The sequence below is a fragment of the Falco biarmicus genome, chromosome 3, assembly GCF_023638135.1.
Source record: "Falco biarmicus isolate bFalBia1 chromosome 3, bFalBia1.pri, whole genome shotgun sequence".
Lineage (NCBI taxonomy): Eukaryota > Metazoa > Chordata > Aves > Falconiformes > Falconidae > Falco > Falco biarmicus.
In genome coordinates this window covers 61750016-61774545 of record NC_079290.1, presented here as the reverse complement: position 1 = coordinate 61774545, position 24530 = coordinate 61750016, and the positions used below count along the sequence as shown (strand labels likewise).

General features: G+C 40.4%; 1 protein-coding gene across 14 annotated transcripts in view; it reads left to right on the top strand.

Moving 5' to 3' along the window:
- The window catches only part of PIEZO2 (piezo type mechanosensitive ion channel component 2), a 315127-nt gene that overhangs the window by 216144 nt on the left and 74453 nt on the right, over nt 1-24530 (top strand). For 9 of the 14 annotated variants that reach the window (XM_056332062.1, XM_056332065.1, XM_056332061.1 and 6 more), the window contains 10 exons: nt 806-944; nt 1343-1479; nt 3577-3813; nt 9210-9333; nt 10970-11220; nt 11883-12031; nt 12780-12953; nt 16265-16306; nt 20930-21162; nt 23677-23837. In XM_056332062.1, the coding sequence (XP_056188037.1) occupies nt 806-944; nt 1343-1479; nt 3577-3813; nt 9210-9333; nt 10970-11220; nt 11883-12031; nt 12780-12953; nt 16265-16306; nt 20930-21162; nt 23677-23837 (1647 nt within the window). Of the gene's footprint in view, nt 1-805; nt 945-1342; nt 1480-3576; nt 3814-9209; nt 9334-10969; nt 11221-11882; nt 12032-12779; nt 12954-16264; nt 16307-20558; nt 20592-20929; nt 21163-23676; nt 23838-24530 lie in introns of all 14 variants that reach the window. The other 5 variants (XM_056332072.1, XM_056332069.1, XM_056332071.1 and 2 more) reach the window with 2 other exon arrangements.

The window sequence follows — 24530 nt, the reverse complement described above, 5'->3', positions numbered from 1 at the left end:
TCTGTAACCATTGTTTTCATAATTAGTGGAAATAATTAGATGCGAACTAAAGCCTGAAAATCTTGATGTATTAGTTTGCATAAGAAGGAGGATGAAGTTTTGGTTATAGCTTTAACTTCAGTGCAGGACATATAATGATACTTTCCTAGCTGGGCCGTAAAAAGCCAATTTAACCTGGGAAAGGCAGTATGTCTGCAGATGGGCTCGCTGGGTTACTGTTTGTATACTGAGCCATGTGATCAACCTTAGCCTTCCCCAGCTGTGGATGTGTTAACTTAGTCCACCTTTGCACGGTTTGTTCTTTCCATTTAATTTCATGGGTAGGACAGACCAAGAGCGTGCAAACAGTTATTTGCCATGGCTCAGCAGTAACTTAATTGCTTTTGCTTATGTATCTATACTTTTATTCCTTTTCAGACTGCTTGTGTATAAGTTGAAGTGTTACCTAATGCAATGTGACATTCTGGGAATTTGAAAAAAACTTGAAATCTTTCAAAGGAAATATTTACAAAAGTTCAAAGTTGCAGCAGCATTTTACTGTTGCTAAAAAACTGCATTGAAACAGATTTGTGATTCTATTGATATTGCATAGAAAGCTAACAACAATTAATTTTGGAAGCTGTTACGCGCTAGTTTTGCATGCAACATGACTAAAACACACCAATTGCTTTGGAAGGAAGTAACTGCAGTTACTGGTTAAGCTCCTTTCACACTGGCAATTCAACAGTAGCGAAGTGCAGAAGTAGGTGTCACATTGTCCTCAGAGCCACCCTAAATGCAGTGCCTCTCTCTGATGTCCTGGCAGGTGCTGCTGGTAACAGTGAATGGGAACCCTGCTGACTATCACACCATCCACCCCACACTGCCATTAGAAAATGGGCCAGCCAAAGCAGACATGTATTCAACACCACAGTACAAATGGGAGACTTCGGATGAAATGTCAGGTAGTGAATTGCCTGGGAATTACCCTTAGTTCCATATTTTTTCTTATTCTGTATCTCCAATCACTGCCTTTAGCATTTATTTTCATTTTGTAAAGGTCTTTGGCCTGTTGAAGTTAAATAATTGCTGTTGCCTTACAATGATGGCTGACCATACAGCAATTTTGTAAATGGGGCTGTAGGCATATACTATCCAAAATACTTTGTCTACCAACATAGTGATTGCGGGTTTTGCTTTACTGTGCTCAAATGTAATTTTTCTTTGGCTCCCATCTTTAGCTTGCTGATTGCTGTAGAAGTATCCATCAGAGTGTTTACAACTGAAATCATTCCAGGAGAGAGTGCATATACTACTTTTAGACCAGCATGAATTGCAAATAAGAATTTCTTTTTCTACTTAGAAAAGGAAGAAGAGGAGGACGAAGAGGAAGAGGAAGTTACTCAGGCGGAAAAAGAAAATGTTAAATTACATGCCCTAGTCTCTGTGTTTCAATTTATCATGAAACAAAGTTACATTTGTGCTCTGATAGCCATGATGGTAAGTAGTGGCAACAACAACAAAACCACAGAAAAACCCAAACAAAAAAAGCTGTTAATTTTACAAATAAATGTATCTTCTCAATGTTTTCCCGAAAGTAAACTCATTCATTGGTTTTCAGTAAGTGTTTGCATCAGGGTTAGAAAACATCAATATGGTGTCTGCATCAGTTTGGGTTTGTTTTAGGTTATTAATGCATAATTCCCAGGCCTGTTAAATAAATAGGGCAACACATGGAGTTCTGGGTAAAGTGTCACATTTCCAGGACTGGGAGCCCTGGGTTTTGTTGTCTGTTGAATGTCAGAAAACCTGAAAAATCAATTTCTATCGATTCCCAACCTTCTCCATAAGCAGGCTTGTCATGCTTTTCCTTAACTCAGAAATTTGCCTACAAAACTAAAGCATTCCATAGTGATATAAAAAAATATATCTATATAGTTCCTATTTCAGGTTGAAACATGCATCCTGTTACTCTTTGAGAAGAAAAGATCCTGTAAAGCCTGGTTTCCTACATTGACACAGAAAGGTCTCAAGGAAAATACTATGTACCAAGCAAGATTTTGCTGTTGTTTTACCTCCCTTATTTGTCTTTCTCATGTTGTTGCTTGCTTTTAAGCCCACTTTATGCAAGTACCTTGAGCTACACTGTAACAAATTTTCAGCATAATAATTAGATCTCTATATTCCCAATGAAAGCTTTGGTTTTACTGTTTTGGAAAGGTTTCAACTGTGATGAAATTAACCATAAAGCTTCTTGGCCCAATTTTGCATTAAAAATGGTAAAACAAATTAGCTTGGCTGCTTTTTGTTTGCATAAAGTTTCAAACTGTATTTGCTGTCCTTTAACAGGAAAAGTTTCTCAACTAAATAAAGCAGACTCCTTGTGGAGAATCTGGACTGACTTGATGCATTCTGAGACATTAGCAAGTAGTTCTTTTTGTATTGACACAATGCCTCTTTTTCCTATTTTTTAAATTCACATTGCTTCATATGATCTGCATTTCTGTTTTAATTAATTTCTAGAGTCATATCTCTCCATATCAAAGGAAAATATATATTTGAAGAGTTTTCTTGTAGTTTAATATTGGGACACTACTAGCTTTTTACTTAGTGATACATCACTATTTTATATGACCCTGATTCATTTATGAATTTATGATGTGATCTGTTGCACGTTTCATTTATACCATAGCCAAAGACAGCTCAGTGTAAGTTATTTTCTTATATGGGGACAGAGAAATGCCATATTAGTGTTTTACACATACCCTTAAAAAACATAATTTCCAAGGGCGGGATGGAGCTAAACTGTTTGAAATATTCTTAATGTTTCAAGCTTTTCTATTTAAATTGAAAAGGAATCTGAAATGTTTTATTGAGAGTCATTCTGTACTTAAACCAGCATATCTACAGCTGAATTTAGCCCTAAATTGATAATGTAATGTTAATAAAAAACACTGAAAATCCCATTTTGCCCACGTTTTTAATAGAGCAGTTTTCAGTAACGAATTTCTGCAAGCTGTAGAAAACATTCTGGAGTTGTGTTTCAGGTAATCTAATGTGGTTAGCATAGTCTAATCGTTCTTGAGATTAGGTGTGCGCAGTGTGTGCATACCACAGCCTTCCATTTGAAATTGATTCCCCAAAAACTAGAAGAGTGTGGAGTTAGCATAGTTGTGTAAATCTTTCCAAGCCTTGAGTTTAGTAGCTGTTGAATACGTTTTGCTATTCCTACTCTGAATTCTTTGCTGCCCGTTTTGCAATATCTTGCGTGCCCAAAAGTTAGCCTGTATTCTCTATCTCTTTTAGTTTGGTGTAATGAGAAGCAATAAGTCTGCTTACAAACCTTACCAAGGTGCCATTAATGCACAACGCAGGGTTCACCCTCAGCTGTGGGCTTAAGAATCCACTTTCTGCATGTTCCCCAAGGGTTTTATTGTAGCCGGCCCATCAGGTGATTAATATGGGTGAAAAGTCTCATGACAATGAAAATGTGTGCAGAGTCGAGAAGCATAAGTTAAATGTAACTGGCAGTATGCATCAGTGTCGTTCCTGAATGTATCTCTGAGCATTTTTATATCTTTTTCCTCCTCCTGCAAGGCGTGGAGTATCACATATCACAGCTGGTTGACTTTTGTGTTACTCATCTGGTCTTGCACATTGTGGATGATTCGGGACCGAAGGAAATATGCCATGATCAGTTCACCATTCATGGTTTTCTATGGAAATTTACTGCTAACACTGCAGTATATATGGAGCATCGAGCTCAAGAATGATGAGCTTCCTCAAGTATCTGGTTTTTTAGAAAGAAAGGAACCTGGGGAGCTGGCATCAAAGGTAGGTGTTACAAACAGTTGAGATTTATTTATGAAACCACAAAATATATGGTGATAAAAAAGTAAATCTCTTGGCATTTAAGAATGAGTCTTTAGTATTCAGTATAACCATGCTCAGTAGCAGCTTTACAATAAAGGGTAAGGCATTAAAAAATAGTGTTCAGAAAATTGTTTCTTGCATATTAAGCTAATACCAAAACAAACGTTTCAGACATCTTTGTGGATTTTCATGCTAATTCTGTAGAAAATTCTTGGTGGATGGAAATTGCTCACTTGTTTAGCTCTGTAAACTGGATGCAAAACTAAATGTGATTTGATTTGTTAGACTGATGCACGTGGAATGTCAGGTCTGTCTCTAAATATGATGGCAACTGGAACTGTGGTGTTGTTGCAGTTACCAATACTGCTTACTCCCTTGTGATTTGGCACAAGCAGCAGTACATAGCTGTGACTAAACTTTAATTCTTTATCCTTACACCTGAAGCAGCATGAGTTGGAATCCATTTCAAGTCAGAAACAGAAGAGTTTGTTGACCTCTGTGTGTGATAGATTTTTTTTTAGTTTGATGTCTTGAAAGCACTACAAAATGCATTTTATTTGGCAAGTTTGCTTCTGGGGAGGCCACGAGCATAAATAGGAAGCTGTTTCCTAGAGTACCCAAGAGGGGCATCTCAGTGCATCTAGTTGGCACTGCTTTCCTTGCACTAAGTGAGTCACTTCCCTTGTGACTCCTAATTACTATTTAAGGTGATTCTGTAAGTGATTTTTCATGTTGGCAGTGCCCTTTGGACAACCATTTCTGGGTCTTTAATGCATCTGAAAACCTGCAAGTGCTGTATTATTTCTCTCATAGGTTGGGCTAGTTTAGTAAGAGAGCTAAAGTTCAAGGGGTTCTGCAAGAGAAGTTCTACAGTTTGCCTCAATAACTTGTTAAAACTCTAAGTTTTAAAGAGAACATTGACACTTTTTTATTAACTATATCATCAAATATGTTATCTAAAACTAGCTGGTGTCAAGAAAGGGAACTGTTGAGTATATATTATGATTTGACCACCCTCATAAAACCATTATAAGATGTCTGGTGGGGTCTCAGGCTGAATATGATGTGTTGTGTAAATTTCACAGAATGAGTGAGGCTGAAAAAAACTTCTGGAGGTCATCTGATTCAACTCCCCCAACTCAAGCAAGGCCATCTAGAGCTGATTGCCCAGGACCATTGCCCAGATGGCTTTTGAACATCTCAAATAATGGAGACTCCACAGCCTCCCTGGGTGACCTGTGCCAGTGCTCTGTCACCCTCACACACCCCCCAAAAAATGTTCTTTGACATTCAGAGGAATCCTCCTGTGTTTCAGTTTGTTCCCATTGCCCCGTCACTGGGCACCACTGAAAAGTGCCTGGCTTCGTCTGTTTTCCACTTTCCCTTCAGTTATTTATAGACATTGGATGAGGTTTCCACTGAGCTTTCTTTTATTCAGGCTGAACAGTCTCAGCGCTCTCAGTCTTTTCTCATAGGAGAGATGCTGCAGTCACTTCATCTTCATGGCCATTCAACTGGACTCTCTCCGGTATGTCCATGTCTCTTGTACTGGGGTGCCAGAATGGGACACAGCACTCAAATTGTGGCTTCACCAGTGCTGAGTAGAGGGGAAGGATCACCTCCCTCAACCGGCTGGCAACACTTCTCCTAATGCAACCCAGGATACTGTCGGCCACCTTTGCTGTAAGGACACATTGCTGGCTCGTGTTCAACCTGGTGTCCGCCCAGACCCCCAGGCTTTTTCTGCCAAATTACTCACCAGATGGTCAGCCCCCAGCCTGTAACGGTGCGTGAACTGGTTGTTCCTCCCCAGGTGCAGGACTTTGCAGTTCCTGTTGTTGAACTCCATGCTGTTCCTGTTAGCCTATTTCTTGAGCCTGTTGAGGTCCCTCTGCATGGCAGCACAACCCTCTAGTGTATCACCCAGTCCTCCCAGTTTTGTGGCATCAGCAAATTTGGTAAGTGTACACTGTGCCCCATCATCCAGATCATAAATGAAGACATTGAACAGGACTGGGTCTAGTATATACCCCTGGCATACATCGCTAATTACTGACCTGCAACTAGACTTTATGCCACTGATTACTACACTCTGACCTCAGTCAGCTGTTCAGCCAGTTTTCAATCCACCTCACTGCTCATCTAGCCCATACTTCATCAGCTTGTCTATGAGGATCTTATGGGAGACAGTGTCAAAGCCTTCCTGAAGTCTAGGTAGGCAGTACACGCTGCTCTCATCTACCAAGGCAGTCATTTCATCACAGAAGTTTATCAGGTTGGTCAAGCATGACTTACCCTTGGTGAATTCACACTGACTATTCCTGGTGATTTTCTTGCCCTTCATGTGCCTGGAAGCGTTTTCCAGGATTAACTGCTCCATCATCTTAGAATCATAGAACAGTTGGGTCAGAAGAGGCCTTTAAAGATCACCTAGTCTGGCCCCCCTGCCATAGGCAGGGACATCTTTCACTAGATCAGGTTGCTCAGAGCCCTGCCCAGTCCGACCTTAAACACTTCCAATGATGCAACATCTGCAATTTCTCTGGGCAACCTGTTCTAGTGTCCCACTGTTGTAGTTAAAGTCCAAATCAGTTTGCCTCACACAGGGCACCAATTGTCACAGCACAGGCAAAACTAGCAAACTGCAACAAGGCTTTTACCATTAGCCTGATTCTACTGCCCATGCTGTTTCTTCTTCCTCCAGAGGCCAGACCACACTGCTCTCCCTCCACCCAACCCCTCTCCCACACTCCTCAGGGCTGTTTAACCACTTAGCAGGAAGGAGCTACAGCTGCACATCATCCATGTCAATCAACCCACTGCCTTCGAGGCAAGGCCACAGCTGCATATTATCAATGCTAATCAACCCACTGCCTTCATTCCTCTACATCCCACCACCTCACCTTCCCAGGGATCAAGTTGAGGCTGATGAGCCTATATGCTCCATCTTGCCCTTATTGAAGACAGGAGCGTGACATTTGCTTTCTTCCAGTCTTCCAGTCACCACAGTCAATCAAAGCTATTGAGAGTAGTCCCTACAATGACATCTACCAGCTCCCTCAGCACTCGTGGGTACACCCTGTCAGGACCTATGGATTTACGTATGCTCAGTTTGCTTAAGCATGCCCTGACCTGGTCCTCTTCCACCAAGGGTGTGTCTTGCTTCAGACTTCCCACAGCCTTAGGGACCTATGATTCCTGAAGGCTGGTCTTCCTAGCAAAGACTGAGGCAAAGGGGGCATTTGATGCCTCAGCCTTTTTCATGTCCTGCATCACCAGGGCCCTTTCCCTACTCAGCATGGGCCCACATTTTCCCCAGATTTCCTTTTTCTGCTTATGTACTTACAGAAGTTCTTCTCGTTGCTCTCAGCATGCATCGCCAGACTCAGCTTCAGGCCTTGGCTTTTCTAACCATGTCTCTGCAATGCTCGGCCAGTGCCTCTGTATTTCTCCCAGGTTAGCTAGCTCATCATCCATCCCCAGGCAGAGCCCGCATGTTCCAGCTGTGCTGTCATGCAAATCACAGCTCCACCTCCACATCTTCCTGGCTCGTGCTTCCTAAAGAGTCTGTATCTCTCTATGGCAGCTATGCAAGCTGTCACACCCTGTCTGTGACAACAAGATCATAGCCCTGCACAGAGGTCTCTAATTCCTTGTGTTTATTCCCCATGCTGCATGCATTAGTGTACAGGCACTTCAGAGAGGCACCTGGCATGCTGATTTCCCAGAAAGGATGTAGAAGGTTTCCCCATAATGGTGCCTTGAACACATTTTCTTGCTTACATACAAATGTTTTCAGTGACCCCACATATACCCTGTTTTGTTGATTATGTGTTTCCTTTTGTTCGTATCACCCCAGACACCCTTTGCTTGTCAGTCCTCTCAAGGCTGCTAGTAACTGTCCCTCCTTGTTATTCCTAGTTTAAAGTCCTTTGAATAACAGTTGAATGTAAATAAAGATTTGATACTGTATTCTGCAAAGAGAGGAAAATAGAAAGGTACTGTAATTCTTTCTGCATAATTTTCTGCATGCTATATGTGTGTTTCCTGGTCTGAAAAGGAAATAAAAGGGATACTGTAGAAGGTGACTGAAAGTATTTATTTGATCTGCAACCCTTCAAGTCTTTTCTTAGAGCTAGCTCTGGCTTTGGAAATGTCAAAAAGAACAAGGCATAAATCCAGGAGGGAGATGGAGCTAATTGCCGCAGAACAAATCTGTGTTTTACAATATCAAAAGTTCGTGTTGCAAAGGCCAGAGCTTCAGAAGGTATCTGGAGAAGCTGTGACAATTCACAGAGGCTGAAAATCTGCTGTAGCTCACAGCATTAACTGTAGTGAAAACAGCTGTCACTAGCCTGGGACCTCTCCTTTCCCCCATTAAGTACTTCCACGTTAGATGAAAACCAGGAGAGTTCTTTAAATTGTACTGCTTGACTTGTCATTCTGTTGTGTGCAAAATCCTTGGCTCTTACGTGCTTCCTATTTGAGATTTTATTCTTGCTAAGTAGTCAAGTAAGTCTTGTTCTGTGCCGCTGAAATCAGTGGAAACCTTGTAGAATGTATGTAGAATCAAGTGTGTGATGAATAGGCATCAAAGCTGTTTTCTGAATTTTGACCATCTCTCAGTATTGCAAGCTGTTAATTTAGCTTTTTGCAAAACACAGAAACACACTTTTCATTAAATATCCTTATTTGTTTCTAAGGTATCCGGCTGTTATTGAATTATCATATCTTAAGGCTCCTCAAAGAATGAAAAGCCATCTTAAATCTTCTAACCGCTCCAAATGAAAGGCATATTCAGTTGACTGGATCTTATGTAACTTAACGGCATACAAAGAATTTTCTGATTTTTAAATTAATTGCATGTAAGCACCTGAAGTACCAAACCTCCTATATTAAAAGATTTAGGATATACAAAACTGTAATAATGACAATACACTCACCTACATGTTCTGCTTCCCTGAAAAAAAGGGGGGAAAAAGAACAAAAATGAACACATGGGAATTATACCACTCGATACATAGTGAAAAGATCCTTAATCTTGTAAGACAGTAGTTAAAAACTGAATAGAACGGGGTAGAACAAAATCGTATAGGCATATGCCTTTAAGAAGAGATGCAGAATGGTAAGTGATTAGTCAATGGAAAACAAATGAAATAAAGTTGGTTTTAATGCAGGGTGTTTCCTAAGTGACTTAACTTTTACAAAGATGCACTTTGATGGTGATGCTATCAGTGCCATTTTCTGATAGACAGAGAAAACAAAGGCATGCAGTATTTTTTAAAACATATATGTGTATTAGTAGGACATAGGAAATACAATTAGTCTGTTGTTTTTGTTTTGATTTTTGTTTGCAGATTCTTTTCACAATTACTTTCTGGCTACTGCTTAGGCAACACCTCACTGAACAGAAAGCACTTCAGCTAAAAGAAGCTACTTTATCTGAGGTCAAAGTTGGAAGTGAAGAAAATGAAGAAAAAGGTAAAGCCAGATCCAATTTAGTCCTTCAGTCATGATAGAAGTTCTGGTTACTGCATTTCTGTGATGCTGAAAACAATTAACAAGATACCTGTTAATAGCTAAGAAAGGTATTACAAATTCTATGAGCATCTATCTCTAGGGATATAAAATAAAACACCTTTGAACTTTAGAAAGTCAAATAAAATGAGAATTCTCTTTACTGGAAGGTAATTAAAATGACTTATTTGAGAAATATCACAGGACTTTCAAATAATCTGTTTACTCCTGTGTCCCAAACTCAAACCAGCAGGTTAATTGTCCTAGGAGTTTAACCACAGGGGGAGAAGAGTTTATGTAGGAAAAATCAGTTGCTAAATTCCTTGGAAGTTGTGTTTGTACATAAAACTTGCACAGAACCAGAAGCTAAACTACTCATTTTAATGGGAAACTAAGCATGTGTATTTTCAGTGCAGAGGTTCATGCTATCGGAAGCATATCTGAGAGCAAAGTTTACTGCTACAGTTTCAACTCATCTAGCAGCTCGGTGGCCTGTTCTATCTTTTGCTACTGGGCACATATTCCCCCAAACTTTCCTTGCCTGTTTTTTTCTCTCTGGATGCTGATCTGAACAAGTTCAACTCACTGAAATGGTAGAAACCCAGCCCTGGAAGCAGTGATATAGTTTCCTGTTTGATTAATTACAGTATTTGTCTCAGTAAAATATCTGATCAGAGTCAGAGCTGGACACTGCAAGGATATGCAAAGCAAGAGCAAGGAAAGTGTCTGAGAAACAGGAATGGTGAGTGGGACAAAAAGCAAGCCTTTTGGTGCTGAAGTCTCCGTATTGTTCTCAATGGGAAGAAAATTGTTACAGCTGCATGCTACGAGTTTGACAAGCCCTGTTACTTAGATACTTGCTCATGTGCTTGCTATTGGGGGGACAGTTACTATGCCCTCCACAAGCCTCACAAGGTTAATAATCAGGGAATCCTGACCTCTTCATACGGCAAAAGCAGTTTGTCTTTTCTGCAGTGGCTCAGGTACAGCAGAAGAAGCTGGATAAGTGGTAGTTTCTTTGAAAAAGAGCAGTGTTAGTGCAGCATTTAAAGTTTTTTAATCTTGTTTGGGTTTATGTTAATGTTTTCTCTTGCTTGTGGTTTTTGGAGGTAACCACAATATTCTCTGAAGGATGAAACTCAAGATGAGAGGTTCAAACTCAAGATGAGAGTTTAAACTTTAAACTCAAGATGAGAGGTTTCTGGTGCTGCTGGTGGTTTCTTTGTTTTCCAGTTTAAAGGGTTTCTTGCCTGAGAGTATAGGTATTGCTATGGAAAGTGTTTTGACTGTTATCCGTTACACAACCCTTAGGCTCTCATTTTCTGCTACAGCTGCCTGCATTTCAGACAAAGTGAAGACGGGTGTCTGGTAAGGACATACAGCTATGCCTTGTATGGCTCCAGGAGCAGGTTGAAGCTCATATGAGGTTAAAACTCTCCCCTGCTCTGGACAAGTGTATGATTCAGAAATACAGTCTCATGTGAATATTGTGGTTTAAGTTTCTGTGTTAAGTGTGCAGAAATTTTACTTTCCACCCATTTCAATTCTTACTAAAAGTTTCCAGAAGAGACAGAGGCCAAATGTGACTCTGTATTTGCAGAAGAGGAGTTGCAAGAGGGTGAAATGGCACAAGAACAGGAGGAGGAGAAGGAGGAGGAAGAGGAGGAAGAGGATGATGAGGATGAACAGGATATTATGAAAGTCCTGGGGAAGCTGGTGATGGCTATGTTCATCAAGTACTGGATTTACGTCTGTGGGGGCATGTTCTTCTTTGTCAGCTTTGAGGGTAGAATTGTCATGTACAAAATCATCTATATGGTACTGTTTCTCTTCTGTGTGGCTCTCTATCAGGTAAGTGAGAACTGTGTTAACTAAATTTTGTTCTTGAATACAATGGTTCATACCTTTAACTTGGTAATGAAGTAGTTCCAAACACGATTCATAAATGGTATGTTTGTTCTTTAGTTAGATACAACATAGTAAGGTCATTTGAAAGGGTTAAGACTAATTCTCCTTTGGCTTTTGATTATAGTGACAGGCAGGGTGCACATAAGTTAATGCACACAATACATACCTCTGCTCTGGGATGCCACCCCACATCATCGTGAGCTTTGGAACCTGTGTGGGAAAATTCTGGGCTTGTGCACATCCTACGTAGCCACCAGTTCTTGTGACAGCTGGTGCACACAGCTTCCACACCCCGATGAGCATGGAGTCCCTTTCTTCCTTAACTTTCATCCACATTAGGTGATGAAACTGCGTGACTGAAGCTCTCCCTGGCCTTCATGTCTGTGACCATGTCCCAACAGACATTTTTACACAAAAATCTGTACTTAAGTGCATGTGCATCAGGGGTAGAAACTGTATCGCAAAGAACTGTGGCTGCCCTTGGATGGTAAGCATTGTTTACATTAGGCCAGCTAGGAAAAATAGTAATCATCTTTGGTTGGCAGTACTTTTATTCATGTCTTTGCCTTCAGCTTGTTTCAGCATCTTTAGTGTGTGATTTTCAGGTGCACTATGAATGGTGGAGAAGGATTTTAAAGTACTTTTGGATGTCAGTGGTTGTTTACACGATGTTGGTACTTATCTTCATCTATACATACCAGTTTGAGTCATTCCCTGGGTTGTGGAAGAACATGACAGGCCTGGATGAAAAAAAGTAAGTGTTTCTGATTAATATCATTTTTTTTCTTTGGACTTTTGTGTTCAGTGTGCTGGCACGGTCTGAGAGTAGTCTTTCTCCTTATGGGGGAAAAATGTCATGAGACCATCCCCAGGCATAGCTGACTAAGGTCTCAGCTCTGAGGCCACAGTTTTATTGGTGTAACAATAGAGATGAGAAAGGGCATGAGAGGGGTTCAAAGAGTTGCATTTCCTCCTGTCTGCTGCCAAGGCCTTGGCACTGTCTCCAGTACAGTGCCACTACTTCTCTCTACCTCCTTGACCACAGGAACAAGGTCCAGAGAGAGATTAAGGGTAGGTTTGCAGGATGTCTAGAGCTGATGAAGGTGGACCTGCCCTCCTGCTAATGAGGAGGTTTGTGCTTCTTCCTCCTCTTTATGTGTTGGGCATTTCTCAAAAGGTTACGTGAGAAAGTATATGCAATATGAGTGGATCTCCAGTGCAGGAATTTCAGTTAGAGATGACTCAATCTGGTTCAAGAGATCTGTGGCAGGGTTGGTTCATTTGACTCTGTACATTACAGTATCTCTCTACATTACTGAGTCCAAATGCAAGATATTTGCATTGTAAAACTTGCTGGGTTAGAAGAATTTTAAAAAGCAAAAATACGTAACAAGTACCAGCCCCTTATTTCCTATTGCGAATGATTTGTAGTAGTGTCTCATAGCAAGAAAAAGATTTTGGTGTGGAAGGGTGGCTTAGTTGCTTCCTGGTTTTCTTTCCAGATTAGCGGACCTTGGCTTAAAACAGTTTTCTGTGGCTGAGCTATTCACACGCATCTTTATCCCCACCTCCTTCCTGCTGGCTTGTATCTTACACCTTCACTATTTCCATGACCGGTTTCTCCAGCTCACTGATTTGAAAGCTGTAACCAGCAAACAGGACAATACTATTTACAGGTAAAGAAACAAAATAAATGGAGTTATTGATTATCTGTATAAATATGCTGTTTCTGACTGCCTTGTAATGATCACGTTTCATTAGATGTCATTTGCCTTTGCTGTGTCTACCTGATTTAAAAAGGAGGTGCGCAGTATCCAGCACCCCGCTTAAACAAATGACAACTGAAGTATCTGTCTTCCCCCCACTTCACCCTACACACTGAAGTTTTTCATTTTGGGGTATGTTTTCAAAGCTACTAATGATATTTAAGTATTTATCTCATTGTCTTTAACCTTTAATGAGAGTTAGATGCTGAATTGCTATGTGTGCCTTTTTGTAAGTCCTGTCAGTAGTAGGAAATAGGCTTTTAATTTGGGTCACTTCTGGTTTCCAGAGCCCATTTTGAGACCCAAATGACGATTTGGAGATCTTTGGCGAATACCACAGTTACATTGGACAATTAGGCCTTTTTGTAAAGTTGAACTTGAAAAATCCCAAACCTTTGGTCACTTTTTAAAGCACTGACCCTTGGCTTTTCTAGCTCTTTGAGACATTCAGTGATCTCATCCAGAAGTTCATTAGTGTTTTTTCATTAGTCCGGCACCTCACTTTTCCTGCGTTGAACTCTTCCATATTCTCCTGCATAAAAACATGTCTGGCCTAGGATCCTACTCCAGGAGCACAAGAAAGAGAAATGGTTTGATAGTACATAGAGTTATATTATGTGATGACATTTACTCTAATTCATTGAAGAAACCAATTCATTTAGACAGTACTTCTTGGGTGTTTACCTGTCCAATGATACATGTAACTCAGCTGCACATCTATGAATGCAAACTAGCTGCATAACATCACGTATACCACAGTGTGTTGTGTTTATCTTAACAGAGAATTCTGCTCTAGGACTTGCTAGATTTAAAAAAGCATTTCAGATATTTTTCATGCATTCAATTTAATATAAAGCTACTTTACAGTGTATGTATGGTACAAGTGTGTTTGTGTCCCCTATCATCAGTGCATGAGAATAAGCTCTACTTTTACAGAACGCTTCTGGTTTCTGTATTTAAGTAACTGCTAAAACCAGAACAAATCCAAGTTGACAAAGTTTCCTAACAATGTTGTGGGGTTTTTAACTTACATTTTACAATGGCTGTTTGCATACATAATACCTTCGTCTTTTTGCTTTTCTTGAATTGCTAAATGTGATGGTAGATTCAAGGGCCCTTTGGAATGGCCTGTGAGCAAATTTTCTTGTGAAGCAGCGGGTGCACGTTAACATCTCTGAACGAGGCAGTCAAGCCCTGAAACCAGAGCCCAGATAGGTGTCAGAGCTGAAATGGAGGATTGCTCCTGTTCTGAGGCATCTGCAGGAATGCATTATAGTTTGCAGTAACTGTGCAAGCTCTTTTGTAGCCCAAACTTTGCACTTGTGCTGAGTAACATAGAAACAGCTTCCACTGATCCAGTAGGCACAAAATGGAAACAAAAAAAAAAAAAAAACCAAAAAAACCCAAACCAAAACCTAAGGTGCTCCCAGGATTTAGATGGGTTCATGGTACAGTACACTCTGCCTGTGAAACCTCTACTTGCAAATCTTTCTATTATACATGACAGATACCAAAATATTATACAGCTATCCAAATGCTGGCATGAAAAGAATCACTGTGACTAAAGACACATCATTCCCAAAGGACAGAAGCAGTGATACTAAAGACACAAAATGTTTTCAGTGCCTTGTTGAGAGCAAAAAGTTTTGCCCAGATTAAGTAGCCTTGAGATACAGTGCTGAAAGTAAATATTCATTGTCACACCAGGCTTCTTGCTACAGTAAAGTGGCAGGTGAGGAGGATTGTGTGAGATCATTGGCTTTTCTGTCTTGCTACTGTAATGCTAATTTTTTAAGTCTAAATGTACGTTAGATTATATTGAGCTGTCAGATAAGTAGCTAGATATTTTTAATTCTTAAACGTGGCATATGTGCTACATTTGCCATTTTGCAGTGTTTCAGAATCACACTTACCCCATATATCATTTGTTCCTCCTCAGAAACTTCCACAATTGTGTCCAATACCCAAATCAGAACACTTTTTCTGGTTTGTACTATCATTAACACTGCCTGCCATATGAAGATCCAGCTGGTTTGTTCCCTCAGTTTGATCAGTCAGTACTGAGCATCAGCTGACTTTATAGTTCAAAGCTTCTGGATGAGAGCTCAGCTGACATTTGTATTGATGATGCATAAAGCTGGATAAGAACTAGCACAACAACCAACTCCAAATTACCAGTAATGCTAGCAATAGAAATAAGCTGCAGGGACAATTAAAGCACAGATTAAAGACTCACGGGTGTGTGCAATTTTCTTAACGAAGCCACTAAAACTTAATTTTCCCTTTTGCTTTGAAAACTGTAGCACTGATTCAACAGCTAGTTTACCTTTCAAAACTGCTTTTATGCTGCTATTTTGAAACTGAATCCTAGTTTTGAGTAAGCAGACAGAACTCAATGTTTTTAATAGCAAACTTGTTAAAATAACCACAGCAGTTGAGAGCTAGTCATGAAAGTAATAGGGACAAGAGCTCCAGTTCCTCCATCTGCCCCTGAAAAGCCATGTATAATTGTGGTATTATGTTTGTGTCTAACTGAAGAGTCCTGTTAAAATTGCTGAGGCTGTTCATGTATTATGGTGCTGCTTCACATGAGCAAAGTTTGCAGAGTAGGTTCAAGAGTAAGGCACTGCCAGCCTCAAATAGAGGGGACAGAAACTGGTACATTGGAACTGGCAGAATGAGGCACTTCTCACTATTTTTAAAGATGACAGAACTGATTGTCTTAATTTTACACCTGCAGGAGAAATAAAAATCCTCTGATTAGGACTTTCCAAGCCTATTTCCTTGCTGTACTGTGAGTTATGGTACTGCAGAGATAAAGGCTGTGAGGTAGATAATTTCTATGGTATGATGCTCTGTCACGATTTCTTTTAAATAAAAGAAGTAAAATATCTGTTTTAAAAACATATGGATATTCTAAGGCTTACTTGAGAGAAAACAGTAGAGGCTCTTCTCACATTTTGGGGACCATGAAAAGTACCTGTAGTTCTAACTGAAGTTTCATATGGTCTAAACATCGAAGTACTGCATTTTTAAGCTTCCTAGACTTTTCACTGCATGGTGTGTTAAGCTTTCAGATTGTGCTTTGTTATGACAATGTGTCTCTCTTGGTAGACAGGAAAGTGCATTCATTCCTGTTTAACAGTTTCCTTTTCTCTCTCTCTAATTCATTTCCCATTTTCATCTCATGCATTCTTGTGCTTTCATCTCCCACTTCATAGTCACGCCAAAGTCAATGGCCGTGTTTATCTAATAATAAATAGGTGGGTACTTCAACTTTTCCTTTCCTTTAAAACAAATGTATCTTAACGTTTTTCTTACTTCTTAATTGCCTTTAAAAAAAAAAATGTACTTGCTGTACACTTTGCTGCATACAGTACTGTGAAGTAAACAGGGAGATAATGTTCAGGTATTGTAGTTTCCTAAAGCTGGTGGCTCAGTTAATACATCTCTCCTGCATATTTGTACCTTGTGAGTTCATGACCCAACTGGGAATTCTCTTAAATTTTGCCCTTGCCTCAATACTGGAATAATCATTGCTATTTGTAATTGGCTGCAGACATACTTGGTTGAGGAGGCTTTTTTATTTACCCTTTTTTTGTGCATGGAAAGATGCATGCCTGCATGCACGCACATACACACATCCCTGTCTTCCTCACAAGCACCTAAGAGAATCTGAAGGCCAGGTCAGTGAAATGTGCGGTATGTATTATGAGTCTGTACAGACTGAGATTTCCCAGTTCAGAGACACAAATGGAACATGAAGTACATGGAAACCATGGCGTGCTAAGGCTGTTAATTCATGCGCTGAGCTGGGCGCTACAGGATCCAAACTGCAAAAGCCAATATTGCAATCTTCATCATCCCTGTATAAATGACATCTTGAAAACAGTTTCATAAAGTAGGTTTCTTTCAAAATATTTGACTGGAGTAAATGTGGGCTTTTGTTTAATCAGCTCTGAGAGCAGAAGGAATTCTGAGTTTGTTGTTGCTACTGAATATAAACAGGAAAGCCAAGAAAATCCCTAGTTCAAATAATTGTGGCTGCCTGTTCTAACAAGAAGTTAATTTGTGTGTCATGTCACACTCCTTCTTCAGATGTCATCACATAGTATAGGCCAGGGTTCTTAACAGTCCACCAGAGTAGAAACCTAGTCTGTAAGAAGCCCATGTGTTAGGGATCAGCAAGGACAGGCAGCTCGGTGAGGGCAGGCAAGCCAGGAGCCAAGGCTGGGCTCTCACCCACTGGGAGTCAGGAATGGGAACCAGCAACTGAGGGTGAGGATCATATCCGGAGAGAGTAACGTCAGCCATAACCTGGTGAGCTCCCAACAAGTCCATAGAGGTGAGCCAGACTGGTGGTGAAGGCAGGGAGTCAGTCTATGGATCAGGCTTAGGGTTGCGTGGAAGCATGGGGGCAGGTGCAGCCACAGCTGCGATGCAGCCACAATGTGCAGCAAGAGCCTCAGCATGAAAGCATCTCCTAAAGACAGGAGAGGCACACCTGTGCTGAGCCCTCCTGACCTGTCCACATGTCCTGACATGTATCCACCAGCTGGCCTTGGATGCAGGCAGAAAAGCCTCAGGATCCTGCCAACAGAGTATGGCACTGTGTGCTCAGTTTGAACCTCGCACGCTGAATATTCAGGGGATGGGTCACTAACATTCTGCAGAGCAGAAAGCTTTCTATTATTAAGGCTGTGCATGACACATACTTGGGAAATCATTTTGGGCCACAAAGTTTCAAACAATTCATAAACAGATTGCAAAAAAATTATCAAAGGCAAAAGATGCTTCATAATGCGTCCAGTAAGTTGTTATTAATTATCTTCTGCTCTAGGAAAGTACAAAAAGATGAAAGTACTAGAAGTCCAGTGAGAACCTGGGGCACATGTCTGATTTTGGTGCCTCTGAAATTGCTTTGAAATCACCTAAAACTAGATCCACTAGTATACTTTGCATTATTGATACCCTATTGAATGAATTTGAGGGTAAGAAATGCTCTCAGTTAAAAGCATTAGTGGCTGTACCTTCCAGGCATGTTGTCTGCATTATTATTTAGTTATTTCTCTTCCTAAGTATCAGACACAATATCTCTCTGTTATTTTTGATAATTTCCCACTGGTAAGCAGTTATCAACCTGAAGTTACATCTGACTAGCTGTGACACCTATATGGGTCGCTTGTCTTAGATATTCTAAACCAGTGTAGGTTTTATATCTGAATACCTCATGATATCGTGTGATCTTGTAGTGGGGAAAAAAAATATTTTAAAAAGTGGAAAAGCAACCCTAGCAGTAAATGGGGAAGTTTGGGAAGAAAGATTCCAAGTAGACTGGCTTTCTGAATAGTGGGCAGGACTTTTAGCCTTGAGTCTCCTGAGCATGCGGTCCCACGCTCAAGCCTACTGATGCTGATAGAACTAAGCAGTGACATACTGAAAACTAAGCTCATACTGAGGCTCTGTCAAGTATATATATATTGCATGTACCCATCTTTATAACCCCATCACTTTCTGGATCTCCTGGATACGACTGGGAGTTATAGGAATAAGAGAAGTTGAGTCCTCTCATACAAAATCCTATAGGATTACTGTGTTTCTGTCCAGTTTATGCTGAGGTAAGTCATTAAGTCCTTGATTTACACCAGTGTGAATGTAGATTTTTCCGTTATGGGGGTCAGCTGGGAAGATACCTCATTACAATCAATGCAGTTGCACGTGTGCAAAACCTGTCTGATTATATGGATGCCATATAATGCCATCTGATGGCGCATTGCCTTTTAAATGGGCTCTGATGGTTTATGCTAACTGGGGATCCCTATAACATTTGAACTGCAACTGAAAATTCATTCTCTCTTCTTTGTACATGACCCTCCTTTTGGTAATTTGTTAGCGTTGTAGGTAGATATGCAAAGTCACTGTGTTATTTTAGGGAATATTATTGTTCAGTCATTTTACAGAGATTTGAATATCCTTTTAGTATGTGTGCTAGCTTAAATATGAAAATAAAGTATATGGGACAAAAAGCCCTATTTTCAGATGCCAAAGCTACTGAATATATTGTTGAGTATAAGAGACTTTCAGATTGTTGGACACTCAGGTTCACTGCCTAATCCATGATACGGGGTTTTAGTAATCATTATCATGAATGTATTTATTCAGCAAGATTTATTGGTGCTTGACTGTCTTGTTAAACTTCTACTTTTAAACCACCTTTTCTGCTTTTTGGTAATTGATGCGGTATTTCTACTTCAGGACTATTTACTCAAATTTCTGTACTTTTTCCCTCATCTGAGCCACCAAAGTTTCCGTCCTGAAGAAACTGCAACTCCCAGATATTTGAAAAATAATTCTGCCTGTTTGAATTTGTCGTTGACTGCTTAGCCTATGCTCACATTTTTTAATGATCAGATGGGTAAATCTAGGTTTTTAGTTTCTTGAACTGTAAAAATCCTAGTTAAAATTGGCAGAGTTTCCTGTCTAAATGGTAATAGGCCAGAATTTTACATCATGTAAAATAAATCCCTGAGATGGTACTGTAGCGTATTAAAGTTAGTTACATTAGTCCAGGAAGTCTAACAGGTGCTTGAAAGTATGCTGAGTGTAGTAATTTCAACAGCATAACTAAACATTTAGTGACCTGATCATACAGATATGCACTTGCCAAAGCGAGACTTTACTGCAAGAAGTCATATTTAAAGGGACTATTTATGGCAGTAAGTGCTATGCTCGGCAAAGCACATAGAATCAGGGAATTAGGAAAAGTGGGTTTTCTGCAAATATGGGAGGTGAGTACCAACAGCACAGCTGGGAGAGAAAAAAGAAAATAGCCGAAGCTATAGGAGAATGTCTCTCTTTCTCAGTAAAAAGAAGTTATGTACTGAATAAATCTCAGAAAAATTGGCACCATAGCAATAGTGAAATGCCATTTTTATGTTAAATCAGTTGTATCTCAGTTTTTGTAGTCTGACAGTTATTAATAGTTTTTAGTAAGAGACAGTTAGAAATCTAAGAAAAATTCTCAGTGAGATGTAGAAAAGAGAGAATGAATGGCACTATCAAAGACAGACGTGATAAAATACACTGAAGCCACAGCCATAGAATTTTTGCTTTTTTTTGTTCCCAAACACACAGCTGGAAGAAAATTTTCAAATTCCTTGGCTCCCCAGCTGCATCATTAAATTAGAAGAAGGTGGAAATGAATTCACAGTAATCGGTCAAATACCTGTGATGATTGAGCTGCATTACTGACAGCATGGTACAACACTGACCATGTTTAGCGCTGGTGTAAATAGGTTGGCCCCTTTCCATCTGTGCTGCAATTCCATGTTTCTTTATAGAAGCGCCCTGTGAATGTCATGATGGCATGCTCTTGGCATCAGAAGGCTTCTGCAGATGGAGTAGAAGAACGCTTTATGACTTGTGTTGTAGCACGACATATTTGTTGATGACCTTCTTCTGTAACCCCTCTGTTCTCATCTCCCTTTTTCTTTCTGTTCCAATTACTTTGAGCAGCCTCAAGAAAAAAATACCAAACCACCAAAATGAGTAAGTCCCCTATGAAGTCATGAAATGTTTCCTCTTAAACAATGTCATTTCATGCTTCTACATCTTAAACTCTGACCATTTTCTCCAGTGGGGAAAATGTCAAGTTTAAGTGTCAATACCACTCATTACTAACTAACCACTAGTACCTGAGTGAGAAGTAGTTACTAATACATTCCAACTCAATTTGCAGTGTGTGTTTGGAGAAAATACAAGAATCATTAACTTTTCCACTTCTAAGGCATTTTCCATGAGCAGTTTATTTTTTCTAATTATCATCTTGAAAAACACTACGATGTCATTACTGCTTAGTTTGCTGACACGCTACTCTTTACCAACAGACTGGTGCACCAAGATGGAAGCCTGCCTGACATAACTATGATGAATTTAACATCCAGCAGAGAAAAGGAAGAGGATAAAATGCTGGAAGAGGCTGGTGAGAAAAGAATGGAAGAGCCAGAGGGGGAGGGAGGGAAAGGGAGGGTCGAAAAAGGAAAAGAAGAAGAAAAGGAAGATGAGGAGAAGGAAGATGATGATGATGAAGACAATGAATCAGAGGAAGAAGAAACTACAGGTAAGCTCTTCAGATTGCAAATTTTGCCTTCCTCAGCCTTAGTTAACAGTGGCAACAGCTGGTTCATTCTTGGTCATCCCTGCTCACTTCAATCATCAGGTTTTCCTTCTAATTCTATGTACAGTATTTGCCAAAAGAGCCTAAACTGAGCAGATGGTTACTTGTCAATTATTCAACAGGCTACAGTCTCTTCCAGGGAAAAATTGTACTGTTTCTGTAGGATGCTGTGAAGATGAAAACAAAAGAAACCCCACGTCTTTCTTCTAGGTGGTCTGGGTTGGATTAATAGGCAGTTATCTGAAATCCTAAGAACTTCTTTAGAGTGAAATCGCTTTATAATAAAGAAAATATACATACATATTTAATCTCTGGTACTGCATGCTTTCAAGGCACTCCACTCCAGAAGTCCCAGAGGCTTTGCTTCATTATTCATGTGCACATTAGTGTCATATTTTTCACTTCTGAATATGGAATGTATAATTGATGCCAGATGAACATAAAAACGCTTCAGGGCAGACATGGGTAGGGCTGATGCTGTCATCCTTGATGAGGATGAACTCCTAACATGAATTATTTCTGTAACTGTAAGATGTAACTGTAACATGAATTATTTCTGTAATTCTAAAATGAATTATTTCTGTAATATGAGCCATGAGTGAAAACCAGGGAAGAGCATTTAACATCCGAGGAAGCTTTATTGTTTGGAAGTGGCCTTACCACAGGTTTAGTTGCTCATGCCAATATTCACAGGACTGTGGCACATAAATAGGGACAGGGTCTTTGTCAAGGCAAAATGGCAGTACATCTCACTCAGCTGCCCCAGGAAAGCCGAGCTGAAACTATTTTCCCTTTCCTGGCTGGGATGTCTTCCCTCACAGAGGTGTTCATGGGCCATGGAAACCTTTCTTGGCCGCTCTCATGCGGTTTATGAGGGGTGATGAGTTTGTTGCAGTCTGGCCATCCCTACATGCTGGAAGGCCTTGGGGACAGAAGCCAGCTGGTGGAGGTCACCCTGTGCAGCCACGCATGCAAGCAGGGAAGTAGGGAGCCACAGCCTGCTCCCTGGAGCCCCTTCTGCACCGCAGCAAGTGGAGCTTGGCAATAGCACAAGGTGTTGGCTTGCCATGTGTGATCCATCTTTAAGCTGTACATGCATTTATTTCTACCAAAGAGTTATATCATTTTTATATAGTCATGTGGCTGGAGTTTTGACTTCAACGTGTTGATGTGTGCAGACTTTATTACACAGTGATGTACAGTTTTTCACTGCACACGGTTAGGTATGTATTTTATCCCCTGTCCCTGTAGATGCATGTAGTGCCTGGACATGCTAGACAGAGCTTGCTACAGTACCTTATTTGCCTGCTCCACTTAACTGGCACTGTCTGGATATACCTTGCATGGCAGCAACACTGCAAATGAAAATAAATGCAATGAAAGAATGAGTAAGAACATCTAATTCTATAAATACTTTCAAATACACTCATTTTGCCTATAAAAGCACACATGTAGGATTAGAGTTCTATAGCTTAATTAGTTTGTCAAGTTTAAGTATGTACTTATGGAATTTACATCACTCGGCATTTTTATCCAGATTTTCTAAGTTGTGGTCAGAAAAAAAGCAGAAGAGAGAGAAAAAAAAAAAAAAAGAATTTGGTTGTCAGGTATTCCAAAAGTCTGCTTTTTCACACAAATGTACATGTGTTCTTCACACAAATATGAACAGAATAAACATCTTGGTTTGCTTTATATACAAAATAACCAGTTAAGTTGAAATAAGATAAGTACATACAGAAGTTGCATTTTTACCAGCTTAGACAGTGATGTGTTTCAGTGTCACTTGCAAATGTTTCCATCTCTGATGTTAACTGTAATGTTCTCACAGCATGAAAATCCTTCCTGATCTCCAAAGTGCATCTGAAACCCCTAATACAGTGTGAAGACTTTATACTAATATATACCAGCCTGGTGAAACAGTTTTATAGCCAGTCCACAAGCAAAGACAGTGCTTGGAGAGCACTGTTCAGCATATGTGTTATCATATATAGTCATATGTAATAGAAGTTGCCACATGCTTACTCTCTGGGGTATTGTTTGGGAGGATGGCTTTTTTAGAAAACTACTATCTGTGATGGGATGCTTTCACCCAACTTCAGGATCTTAACTTGCTAAAGCTCCCTTTTCAACCGAGAGAAATATTCAACTGGGCTACAGCTTGCCTGGCCTGTTTAAGATGTCTGTCCTGGGATGGTGCAAACCACACTCTAGGAAGGTGTGCTGTTTGCAAAGCGGTTTAGGTAACTCTGGCATATGAAGATACCTATAGTCAGAAGGGAGAGCAACACAGCTAGGTGGGTCTCAGCCCTATTTGCCATACCTTTAGCCTCCTCTTTGTATTACACTAAAGCCTAGAAGAGAAGTAGAAAGCTCATTGAAGTAGAAAGCGGAGCATTCCTTTTTACAGAGACCTTCTGTTTTTCTCCTCCCAATGGTTCTGATTGAACATCTTTGCAGACTTAAGGAACAAGTGGCATCTGGTGATCGACCGCCTTACAGTGCTGTTTTTGAAATTCCTGGAGTATTTTCATAAGATGCAAGTCTTTGTGTGGTGGCTGTTGGAGCTGCATATCATCAAAATCGTTTCCTCTTACATCATCTGGGTCACAGTGAAAGAGGCAAGTAAACACCCACTGTCACCCATGGCGGGGACTTGTCAGTGTCTGCTGCGCAGTGGCACACCCAAATGTGGGGAGGTGCCTTCCTCGTGTCAGACCTCACTGCAAGTGTGGGATCCAGCTGCGCTTGTCAGCTGCTGGGGACCTGCCTTGACATCTTCTTCCACAGTGGTTTTCTGTCTGCCTAGACATGCTCAGCCCTACCCTTTTCTCCGGATATTAAGTTTTATTAGTCTAATTCTGTGGACTCAAGAGCCATAATCCCTCCCCTGCTCAAGCTTGCTGTGGGCATCATCCAGGGATGGAGGTTGGGAAGGAACATCTGGGAAAATTACTTTAGCTGGGTCTGGTACTGAAGAAACTGGAATGTGGAAATATGCCTGAAGAAAAAGGGCGCAACACCTTTAGCTGTGCCTTTGGTGTGGGCAGCGTGAGTTCTCTACCTGACATAGCCATTCCTTGAACAGGGCTAGTAGGACAGAATTCACTAAAGACCAAAATAAAAAATCCTTTTTCCTCACTTTTTTTTTTTTTTTTTTGCGGGGGGGGGGGGGGAAGATCAAGAGGATGAGGGTGGGTTCCACAGACATATGGATCTGTAACATCTCTTCTTTGCTTCATGTGTACTAAAGCAGTAGAACCAGCATGTGGTCCTTTATTTCATGTCTGTTTGTAGGGTGGGTATGCAGTTTT